General features: G+C 53.0%; 1 protein-coding gene and 1 long non-coding RNA gene across 3 annotated transcripts; both read left to right on the plus strand.

The window, feature by feature from the left end:
* The first annotated feature begins 2973 nt into the window (after positions 1-2973).
* LOC309851674 lies at positions 2974-7788 on the plus strand. Its single transcript, XR_014304851.1, has 2 exons — positions 2974-7461; positions 7492-7788. It is a non-coding gene; the product is annotated as an uncharacterized lncRNA (long non-coding RNA).
* A 1141-nt stretch (positions 7789-8929) lies between these two features.
* TLCD2 (TLC domain containing 2) lies at positions 8930-11490 on the plus strand. Of its 2 annotated transcripts, XM_082707237.1 has the most exons (5): positions 8930-9461; positions 9671-9753; positions 9972-10054; positions 10607-10846; positions 11218-11490. In XM_082707237.1, the coding sequence occupies exons 1-5, from the start codon at positions 9286-9288 to the stop codon at positions 11359-11361; spliced, it is 726 nt and encodes a 241-aa protein (XP_082563363.1). In that variant the 5' UTR covers positions 8930-9285; the 3' UTR covers positions 11362-11490. The 2 variants fall into 2 exon arrangements, with proteins under 2 accessions (XP_082563363.1, XP_082563362.1); XM_082707236.1 differs by having other exon boundaries at positions 8933-9461; positions 10607-11339.
* The last annotated feature ends 429 nt before the right edge of the window (positions 11491-11919 follow it).

The raw sequence follows: 11919 nt of genomic DNA on the forward strand, positions 1-11919 counted from the left end.
GCTCGGGTCATGATCTCAGGGTCCTGGGATCGAGCCCCGCATCGGGCTCCCCCGCCGCAGGGAGCCTGCTTCCCTCTCTCTCTCTCTCTGCCTGCCTCTCTGCCTACTTGTGATCATGATCTCAGGGTCCTGGGATCGAGCCCCGCATCGGGCTCCCCCGCCGCAGGGAGCCTGCTTCCCTCTCTCTCTCTCTCTGCCTGCCTCTCTGCCTACTTGTGATCTCTGTCTGTCAAATAAATAAATAAATATATCTTAAATAAAAAAATCCTTTTTTAATCCCTACAATAAACCGTGAATTTATTATTCACTCTCTTGCCGATGAGGAAATTGAGGTGCAGAGATGTTGAATATCTTCAAGTTCAGAGCTGGTAAGGGCTGGAATTAGACTGAATTGTCTAATTCAGTAATTCTCAACTGGGGGAGATTGAGGCCACCAGGGATATCTGGTAATGTCCAGAGACACTTGTGGTTGTCCAAACTGCAGGGTAGGGGTGTTGCTAATTTCATCTAGTGGGTCAGGGATGCTGCTAAGTATGCTACAAATGACAGTCCTCACAACAAGAAATTATCTAGCCCAAAATGTCAATAGTGCTGAGGTTGAGAAACCCTGGACTGAAAGCATTTTCTTTCGCCCTATGGGGTGGGAGAGTGAGGGGAGGGAGAGTTAGTAGAACAAAGTGGAGATGGGCCTACCCCAAAGGCCTTGGGAAGGAAAAGGACGGGACTTCCAAGATAAGGATAGTGGATAATGGGGGCAGCTGGTGAGGTTTCTCTTTCTTCCAAGCTTGGCCAAGGCCCTGCTCAGTTTCTCCCAGCCTTGCCAAGTCAGTCCTGGGACTTCACACTAAGTTTGTCCTGGAATAACCCTGACTCCTAGCTCAGGGCTAAGGTAAAATATTTACCTGGGCCTTCTTGGAGGACTTCCCAAAGCCCCTGGTTCCTAGAATCAATGCCTTCCTCCTGCAGCCCACATTAGCACCCTTGCTGTGGAGGGTGAGAGTTTAAATAAAACAAGGGTCAGGTGGCACATAGGTTAGAAGTGGACTGAATAGGCAAAGTCAAGAGAGTCCCCTTAGGGGGTCCCTGTCTGGGAAGGAACAGGGCAACTAGAGTAGGGAGTAGGGGGCACATGGCCTGGGGAGCAGGTTCTGACCCCAGGAGGCTTGCTTTCCACAGCCATTCCTCTCCTCTAGGTTTGGTTTGCTCCTTCACTTGGACCTTCCCCAACACCCATTCCTGGAGCACCCACACATCCAGCCAGCCACCATTCTGGGCTTCCCTTATACTGGCCTCCTTCTAGACCTGGGAAGGCGGGTCTGAGCTGACCGTGCAGACAGGAAATACTTCTCGTTCCAAGCTCAGAACCTCTGAAGAACTAACCAGCAGACTGTGGGGGCGGGGTGGGGGGGTTGGAGGGAGGGAGGCAGTCTTGGAGTGAAAGAGTAAAGAACATACAAGCAGATTCCCCATATTTGGGGTTCCATTTCCTTTCTTCCCTCAGGACCGGAGAGGGTTGGGGCGGAGGCGCGGGGGGTGGGGTGGGGGGGATAAGAGGATGGAGGAGGATGTGGTAACAGCTGATTCGTCCCCTGAGGTCACACTTTCCAACAATCAGCTGTTACTGGGGTGGAAGGCAGGAAGTTTCCTTAAAGGCACACTGTTCTGAACGCAGTCAATTCTGGAGCTCCTAGGAACCACAGCAATTACTTGGTGGAGCCGGTGTTTAGTATAGAGAAACTATCTCACACCCGAGATTCATCCTTTCGGCTTAGTTACCCTCACACTCAATTTGGAGGCTATGGAAAAGTCAAGAGTCCCTATCGACACGTTTGTCTTTGGAGGCGGGGGCGGGGTGGGGGGGTGGGGAAGCGGGTGGGTGATAAATTGCCGCGAGTCCCCGACCTGTCCCTTTAAATAAGCGGTTCTGCAGCTTTTGCCAAGTCATTGGGTTCTTTTTGGTTTTGCCCATTCCCCGACCCCCTCGGCTCTGATTGGCCCCTGGGGAAGGGCCAGACTCCTCATTGGTCTCTGCCTTTGAAATCCCTTCTAAGTAGGTCTGAGTCAGTGAAAGGCTTCTCGAGGGAGGGACAGAATGGGGTATTAGGCGGAGGATGGGCTTGCTTACCAGTTGATACTTTGGCACGACCCATCCCCTAGTTTCTGACCACAAGTCTTGCTTCTACCCTCAGGTGAAGACTGTACTATGAATCTTTTGTTAGGAGTCTGCTGCTTGAGAGGCTCTGACTAGGATTGGGATGAGACATACTCTGCAAGAAAAGTCTCCTGGTTAGTAAGAGCCCGCCACAAGGGGAGGACTAGCTCTCTCCAGTGAAAGCTAGCACTAGGCGAGGTGGGCAGTTTTCCTTCCCCAAAAGCCCTCAGGAGTCCTCATGCAATGGAAGAGCCTGCTAAGCGGAGGCTGATTTCCATCTTCAGTTCTACCCACTCCTGCTGCTTTGCCTGCTCCATCTTTCCCTAGGGAGCTATCGCCTCATGCGCAGAAGTCAGCGAATCCGTTTTGGGATAGTCTAAAAGAAACACTCACGGCTCCCCAGAGTGGGGGCTGTAGCCCTTTAAGGACTTCGCCGGGATGCATTCAGAAATGAGTTTAAAAATGCCAACTCACAGAGCGCGCTGGATTGTGGGAACGAGGTGTCAGACCGAGAACTACATTGACCAGTGTGCACCGCAAACACACACGCCTTTACTTCCTTCTGCTCTTTAGGACTCTGGTTTGACGTAGCGCTCCTCAAAGCGAGCGGCCTTAGGCGGAGGCCTCAGCCACACCCTTTCATGTATTGGCGAACTTGTGAGTTGGTGGGCGTGGTCTATCGCAGCTCCACCAGGCGAAGGGGTGGCCTCCTTGCCAATCAGAGCTAAGACGCCGGGAGAGGCGGGACCTGGACGAAGTGCTGGCGCCCCCGAGTGGGTGTGGTCACGCTGCCCAGCAGTGGGCGGTGATTGGCCCTGGGCGGTGCAATCGCAGCTTGTGCGTCACGACGCCGCCAGCTGATCGGAGACTGGAGCCGGTGTGTGCTGGGCGCAGGGAAGACACAGCGCCGCGGGCCGTGGGGAACGGACGCACTGATTTGCTCCCTTACCCTCAGCAACCCCCCCACCCAGCACCAGGTGGGTGTGAGCTGGGGCCCCGGCCGCACTGGAGGGAACCATGCTAACGGGGTAATAGGGGAAAGTAGGGTCCTAGTGGCCACACCCTGCCCTTCCGGGGGAGGGGTGAGGGGGCGGCGGGGGCTGGGAAGCTCTGGGGGTGAGGGGGCCTGGACTGGCTGGAGTAGTTTGGCAGGAGGCTTAAAGAAAGAGTCCGGGACGACAGTCGTGGCGGAGGGTTTTGCAGAGTGGCTAGAAGGAAGACGAGGGGCTAGGGGGCTGGGGGCAGCTAACCTCGGCGCTCCCTGGTCAGAGGATACGAGAACTGGCCTCCCAGCTTGGGGAGGGTTTGGACCTGGCGGGTAGCGGAGAGGTAGTTTTCCTCTGCAGGCAGTCAGCTGGTCAGGGCCAATTGAGCGCCCTGGCAGGGAAGGGGTCTCTGGGCGGGCCGGCCCCTCCTCTCGTTCCCTCCAGGGGATGTTATGTAAGGGGGGAGGGGAGAGGAGTAGGGGGCGGCGGTGCGGGGCCTTATGCAACCCAAAGGTTAGGGTTTCACCGCGGTTGGTGGGGGAAGCGGGCTGGAGGAGGACCTGGAAACTCTAACCCCCCCCTCCCCAGCCTAACTGGCCGTCTTGGGCCCAGAGAAGGTCACCTCTGCACCTCCCCCCAGCATGTCCGGTTGTGGGGCCCCTAGCCCAGGCCTGGCCCTGACCGCCTGGGAAGCCGGCTGGCTGGGTGGGGCGCCTGGGTTAGTCATCACTGGGCTCCCTCTCTCCCCACCTCTCGGCCAACTCTTGGCCCCTCCCTATGGCCTCTCGCTAGGCTATCGCCCCCACCTCCCTCCGGCCCTAGTTCTCCAACTCATTTGGCCTGTCATCTTGGCTGTCAGACTGGGCTAGGGATTGTCAGGGTGCCAAAGGGTTGATGGAGCAGCTGGTCAGAGGGTCAGTGACCTGGGCCCACCCCACCCTGCAGCCAAGGGCACCTGCTTGGCACAGACTCTAAGCAGCCCTTGAGTCCTATGGGCTGAACAGAGCTGGCTCAGACAGAGGAGAGTGGGAAGGAGTTGGACTGGTCACCTGGGGGAAGGAAGATACCACAAAGTTCATGCGGGTTTTTGTAATTTGAAAACCTCCCACCCTCACTTTAATCTTTCTTACCCCCTGAGTATAGAAGTCTCAAGGCAAGATTGCCTTGGCTCCTGACACTGGCATGGGCCATGCCCTTGGACTGAGTGTCAGCACAGACCTGGCCTCCCCAGCTTTAGGCCCTCAAGCCTGCCACGCCCCCAGCCCCCTCCCTGGGCCATGCTGCAGGGCCCGGCTTTTCCTGCTGATTCATGCGTTGGAACTGTGGGGGCGGGGCTTGGAACTTGGAACAAAGTTCAGACATGGAGGGGCCGGCAGACAGCCTGGAATTCATACCAGATGTACCCGGAATGCGCAAGCGGAATGCCTGGCATTTAAGAGTCTTGGGGAAGCTGCCCATCCACCCTACCCATACCTCCCTCCCCTCCAGCCTTTGGTCCCCTGTCCTCTCCTCGCAGTCCCTGGAGCCTCTGCTGACCTTCCAAACTCTGGACCTCCCTTCCTCACTCTTTCCCAGATGTGGGCCCCCAGAACTCTTCCAGCTGAACTCCCTGGGAACAAGTCAGTTGGGCTGATCACTGAACTGACATTTCTGGACCTAAGGTACAACTTCTCACCTAGTACCTGAGCAACTGGTGCAGTGTGTCCAGGTTCTAAGACCAGCCCTCTCTGAATGCTGAAGAGGCTGGACCCTCCATGAATAGATGGGGCAAGGAGGGGTGAGAGCAGACCTGAGTCTCTACAGCCTTTGGTTCTGGAAAGAGGCACAAGGAAGTATGTTTAGAACTGCCTCTTGCTTCTTACTGAAGTTAACCGCTCCTGCAGGCCCAGGTCAAAGCCAAGAACACTTTGTTACAAGGTTGAGCATCTGTTGGAGCTGGACTTTTGTTGGCCATTGGGACAGTGTCCCTGTGACATGGCCCTGTTCAGATCCTTCCCATTTTGTCTTCCTTTTCCTTTTAGGAGCCTGTCCCTCCCACATCCTCACCTGGCTGAGCCGCAGTAGTTCTTCAGTGGCAAGCTTTATGTCCTGACCCAGCTAAAGCTGCCAGTTGAAGAACTGTTGCCCTCTGCCGCTGGCTTCAAGGAGGAGGAGGAAGAGGAGAAGGAGCTGCTTTCCCCTTCATCTGGAAGGTGACAGAGCTGGGGCTGGGAAGGTCCGAACAGTGGGAGTGATGATACCTTTTGAGAGAGGGAACCTGTTCAGTTGGAGAGCCTTCAGCCAGACTGGCCCAGCAAGAGAGAACAATTTTAGATTAGAGACCCTGGTTGGTTTGGGGAATAGATGGCTGTGACCAAGTAAGGTTAGTTGGTCTACACTGCTGTGACAAGAGGAAGATAACAGGAGCAAAGAAAATTGTCTGCCTCTTTACCCAGATGTCTTTCTTGGCCCTCCTTCTTTGTTTCCCTTTCTTTCCTACTGCCTTTCCAGGTGAGGTCCAAAGTAAATTTCTTCAGGGAAAAGGTCATACTGAAACTCCTATGTGAGTAGTCATCCCCATGGTCTTACCTTTCCCTCTATTTCCTTAGACTGGCCCAGACTCTAGATTTGGGAATAATCACCTATATGTGGGACCGTTAGACATCTTGTCTCGGCTTTTCCACCTGTGAGATGGGGAATCACACAGTTGAGTGTGCAGGAGGGAATCAGAAGCCTACTTCTGTGAACTGCTCAGAGCCTGGGCTCTCCTCTCCCTATGGGTGGGAACAAAACAGCTTTCCATATAAGCTATTGCCCCTCCCCCCATCCCTGAACACCATGACCCAAGGAGGATGGGGGAGAGTTTAGAATGGGGGTGTAAGTTTATACCAGTGCAGGGGACCAGGAGGAGCTCATTCTTTCCATTGACATCCCACCATGCAAAGGTGGCCCCAGGCTTCCTCTGCCACCCAAAACAGGACTGCAGCCCCTGATAGGGTTCCAACTGCTGTTCTCTGTTTCTTCCCTCACTTTACCTTCCAGGATAGTTTGTGAGACTGCTCAGGCTTGTGCAGGCAGGAAATTCCCTCCAGCAACCAGGAGAGGTGAACTGTGGGATGTGATGCCCTTTGGAACATCAAGCAGTATAAGCCTACCACCCCCACCCCAGCTCCTGATGCAGTCTAACTCTTGGGGCTCAGTTCTGGTGTGGTTCAACCATGGCCCAGATGCCCTACCTGAATGTGGCCAAATTCAGCGGCTACAGGGAGCTGTCCTGTCATGGGGCAGAAGGTGTGGAGATAGCAGGGTCCTAGTCTCCATTTATGAGAAACAGAGATTTAGGGGAGAGGAGATCATCGAATCCACCCTCCTGCAGTCTAAGCTACAGGAGGTGTATGTAGGACTGCAGTGGAGGGTGTGGGTATACTGAGTCAGTTCAGAGTCTGCAACAAAGATTGCTCTGTCCCTGAACATTGCTTCCATCCTTTCTTCCCCTCCCCGCCTCACTGGCCACAGTGTCTCCATCCAGCCCTGGTTCTAGGGCTCTGCCATCCTTACCCATCCTGATCCATCATGAAGTAAAATTGAGGAAGAACAGCCTGTGAACACAGAGGCAGGCAGAAGACCAGTGAAGGACCAGGCCTAGAGAGCACAGGGCTCTGTCTGGGCACCCCTCAGAGGGGACCCATAAAGGACAGAAACACCCTAGGAGAAGGAAGGACAGCCAGCCTCCTTCAAGGACAAGCTCCCAGCCATCTGCCTCATTCACTATTTCTCTCCAGTGTACTTACTGCCTCCCTCAGAGATAGGAGACTGTATCACAGTGTCCTGTGGCTTCATTCTCCTACTTCTACCTCTTTACCTTGTAATTTTTTTTTTAAGATTTTATTTATTTGACAGAGAGATCACAAGTAGACAGAGAGGCAGGCAGAGAGAGAGAGGGAAGCAGTCTCCCTGTTGAGCAGAGAGCCCGATGTGGGACTCGATCCCAGGACCCTGAGATCATGACCTGAGCCAAAGGCAGTGGCTTAACCCACTGAGCCACCCAGGCGCCCCTACCTTGTAATTTTTATATAAAGTGGACTCAAGGAGCAAGAACTATCTGTGAAAGGACGTAAGTAGGAAATTCAGAGAAGAAATTCAAATGGATAAAACCATGAAAAACAATGTGTTTCATTAGAATTAAAGAAAGACAAATATAGTTGAAAGCATTTTTCCCTCAGCAAACTATATTAAAAAAAAAAAAAAAAAAAAAGACCCAGCATTGGCAAAGAAATAAGAAAATAACACTCCTATACATTGCATGTAGCGGGGGCCAATTGGTACAGCCTTCCTGAATGTCAGGTTGGTGATAGGTCTCAAATACTCTAAAAGTTTCCATCGCCTTAGACCTAGTAATTCTATATTTGGGAATTTATCCTAAGAAAATAATTAAAGATTTAGTCACAAGATGCTCATCCGAGTATTGCAGTAGAGAAAATGAGAAGCAACTGTCTGATTGGGAATTCATTTCTTTTCTGCTGTAATAAAAATTTGCAATGGGGGATTCCTTAAGTAAATCATTGTATATCCATCCAGATGGTGGAATACTGCGCAGCCATTAAAAGTCATGTAGAAGAACATTTGGAAAGAAAAATGCTCTTTGAATATTAAAAATTTATAAAAATAGTATTATGTGATCTCAATTTTGTTTTTTAAAAGATGGGTATATTCTTGTATACATAAAACATGAAAAACAAAATGTTAATAATAGTGGTTATCTTTGAACAGTGGAACAAAGTCATTGTAATTTTCCTCTTTGGCTTTTCTGTAACTTTAAAATATTCTATATTGAGTATGATTTTCATACAATAAAATTTAAAAGAATCAGTGTAATTTTTTTTAAAAAGCTTGGAGAGGTGGGTGGGGAGGAATTAAGGGGTGCCCCTGGCCCTTTGGACATAATGGGGTTTTGGTGGAGAAAGAGGGTTGTGAGAATGTGGAGAACTTCATTCTCCAGGAGTAGCTGCAATCTACCCTCTCCAGGTATGGGGAAACAGCTCTCTGAATTGCTGGCTCTTAGCCAGCTAAAGAGGTGTGGAGTGGAGTAAGGAAAACAGTGAAAACCTGTCACTCTCCAGGAGATGGAAGATGGGGAAGGGGGGGAGGGTAGATTTTCCTCTCCAGGCAGAAAGGTTCTGGAATCCTATCAGTCTTTGTTATTCTCTGATTCTACCCCAACCTTGAGGTGACCCTGCGTGACCTCTCCTTGGCGCCTCAAATTGGAAGAGAGAATTCCATTCACCTACCAAGCCCTGGGTGGGTGGGTGGGGGGTGCTTTTCAAGACTTCGGTGCTGAGTGGTTTCCTTTCGCCTCCCCTTCCTAATAGTAAGTTTACTCTGTAGAGCCCCCAAAAGTGGTTGGAGGGAGGAGTTCCAGTGGGTCGCTTCTCCAAAATGGGAGTTCTTGTTCCGTTCGAACTTACTGTGTAAGGGAACGGGACTGTTGGAATCATCGGGTTGTTAAGATGTGCTAAAGGTCTGGAAACCTCGGGAGGTGGAAAGGGTGGCTCCGAGGAAGTGAGGTGAGTGAGGTGCCCCCACATTTGAGAAGGGGGTTGGTGCGGAGCAGGGCGGTGGCGATGTTTAAGCATTGGGAGTGGGTGTGCGCAGGCCTCTACCTTAAGGTCGGTGAGGATCCCGTGGGAAGAAGGACCAGCAGGTGAGAGGTTAGCGTGGGGAGAGGAGGTGAAAGATAACGGGGCGGGGCCTGTGGAGTGTCAGGTGAGATTAGCGACCTATTTCTGGAGCTCGGAGGGGTTTGGGACACAGGGCATTGGAGGAAGATCTCTATCGACATGATGGGAGTCCCACGGAGCTCTCGGGCCAGGCTTGGCAGCCGGGAGCCCCCAACCCTCCATCCCCCGCTAGGGCTGGACGCAATCGGTGACTGTGGCTCCGGGGCGTGGCCCCACGGCTGCTCCAATCGCCACCTAGCCGAATGATGGGGGCGTGGTCAAGCCCTGGAAAAGTTACAGCGGATTCCAAAGCCGCGGTGGGCTGGGGAGGCCAAAGACCCATTCTTGTCCGGAAACCAGCTACCAGTCTCCGCAGCCGGCTTTGGAGGAGTCCCGCCTGAGAGTGCGGAGGTCCAAGGGACTGAACCGGACCTAGCCCGCCCGCCAGGCCATGGCGTCCTGGGGGCTCCTTGTGACCGGCGCCTCCTTCGCGGTCTTCCGGGGGCTGCATTGGACGCTGCAGCTGCTGCCCACGCCAGGATCTGCTGCCCAGGACAGTTGGAAGTGGCGGAACATCTGTGTCTCCCTAGTGCACAGCCTGCTCACAGGGGTCTGGGCGCTGCTTGGGTGCGGGGTATAGAGATTCGGGAGGCACCGGGATGAGGGTGAGGGGTGGAAAGCTGAGATTGAAAGACCCGGCGGGCACCTTCAAAATCCAACCGGAACCTCGAGAGTCTGACATGGCATGGGGGTGTGAATGGGTGAGTGAGGGTGCACAGAGGGAGAATGGGGTCTGAGTCTGCACGATGCTGACCACGGTCCCCCACCTCCTACAGGTTGTCGCTGTACCCTCAGATGGCTGCTGACCCCATTAACGGCCACCCATCCTGGGCCCTGGTGCTGGTGGCTGTGTCCGTGGGTGAGTCTGCAGGGAAGACTGGGCCGTTTTGTCGGGGAGCAACCTACCAATGATAATTCCAGGTCACTTTCCCCCTTTCCATAGAGGTCAAATATTTCTGGCAACTTTGTTGAAGGAAACGAAAGACCTGGCAAAAGGGGGGGGTGAAGATTTCTCTCCAGTAGATACAACTACTTAGGGAACCCTAACGCCCCTCCCCCCTCATGCCACGCCCATAGGTTATTTCTTGGCTGATGGAGTTGACATGCTGTTGAATCAGACCTTGGGCCAGGCCTGGGAACTTCTCTGTCATCATTCAGTGGTGAGACTTAGGGAAAGGAGACACAGGGAGGGTGGTATGCTCAGTCTGGGGTCCCCGGTTTCTCTTCAGGTTTCTGTCCAATGAATTCCCAAAGTCTCTGACCCTTGTTGGTGCTTGATCTCCCCAACTTTGGCCTCATCTGCAGGGGAGAGGTTTGAGTGCTAGCCACAGCTGGAGTCTGAGCACTGCCTAAGTAGCTTCTATTCCCTCTGGTGTCCCATCTGATTGCAGAAATGTTGCGTCTGGAGCTTTTTTGACAAAGGGGAGTCCCAGTATAGGAAGAGGCCAGGGGGAATGAAAGCGCAGGATTGGAAGTTGTGGGGAGGGTGTTACTGCTACTGCCCTAGGCGAGATAGCCTCTAGGCCAAGGCTACTTCCATTCTGTGGAAGGGTTATTTTAAGGCCCAACATAAGGGCAGCTATAAAGGGCAGGTTCTTGATAGGGTGCCACAAAACCCTTGTGAGCCCCTGTCTTAATAAGGCCTGGTTTGTTGGTACATGGTGGGCAGGAGATCATGGAAGGTCCTCTGACCTCTGACCCCTGTTCCCCAGGTTGTGAGCTGCCTCAGCACTGCCATTCTGTCCAACCAGTACGTGGGCCTCTGTGTGGTGTCTCTGCTCCTGGAGCTGAACTCTGTCTGCCTGCACCTACGGAAACTGCTGCTGCTTTCTCACCAGGCCCCATCCCTGGCCTTCAGCGTGGCCAGCTGGGCCACCCTGGCCACCCTGGCCCTCTTCCGCCTAGTGCCTCTGGGCTGGATGAGTCTGTGGCTAATCCGGCAGCAACACCAGGTTCCTCCCCCTCTGGTCATCCTTAGTGGAACTGGGCTGGTCACTGTGGGTGCCATAAGCATCACACTAGGCATACGTATTTTGGTCAATGATGTCCTGCGGGCTCGGCCCCGCCCACGCATCCTGGGGCACAAGGAAACTGGGGGCACAAGGAGATATCGTGATGGTGAGCTTGTTGCCAGGGACGATGCCACTCTCCTCCTGAAAGACTAGAGAGAGGCCTCAGGCTCCTCTTCTGCCAGGCCTGGGGCAGGTAGGGCCAGGACAGGGAGATTGTGGTCTACAGTGTCCACTGTGGGGTAAGGACTGGGCTGAATTTTCAGTATCTCAGTCCCTCTTCCAAGTAACTCACACCCCTCCCCCATTCCTAGGATCTGAGAAGAAATGCTGATGTTCATGGATGGTGGGAAACTGGGCTATTGTTCAGTGAATTCCATCATCAAATGACTGCTTCTTCCAGCAAACTTCCTGGAGGTACAGCCAGTGCTGCCAATAAGGGGAAGAAGGAGGCATGAAGCTAAGTGAAACTGCCAATGACATCCTCCGCTCTTAGCACAGGAACAGGTGAAGGAAGGCAAGGTCTTTTTTTTTTTTTTTTTTTTTTTTTTTTAAGAATTTTATTTATTTACTTGGCACAAAGAGAGCACAAGCAGGGGGAGTGGTAGGCAGAGGGAGAGCAGCCCAACAGGGGGCCCAATCCCAGGACCCCAGGATCACAACCCCAGTTGAAGGCAGACGCTGAACCAACTGAGCCACCCAGGCGCCCCCAAAGGTGAGGTCTTATTAGGACCAGAGAGATCTGATGTGGAGGGGGTGGGTTCAGAGGGAAAAGAGACCTCACCTGTGACCAAATTCCAGGCAGCGGAGGAGGCCACAACAGGTGCTATCTGTAGCCAGTAGGGATGGACATACTAGTGGCCAAGAAACAGAAGAACTGGTCCACTACAGTCGCTGCTGATACTTCTGGTTCTTGAAGCCACACTACCGTGTTTGTACTTAACGTGAGTCCTACTGCCTTTTAAATTTTTAAAAAGCCCAGCATCTGCCTTTTAAATTTTCTTACTATCTTCTGA

This window comes from Mustela nivalis, assembly GCF_964662115.1.
Source record: "Mustela nivalis genome assembly, chromosome: 17".
NCBI lineage: Eukaryota > Metazoa > Chordata > Mammalia > Carnivora > Mustelidae > Mustela > Mustela nivalis.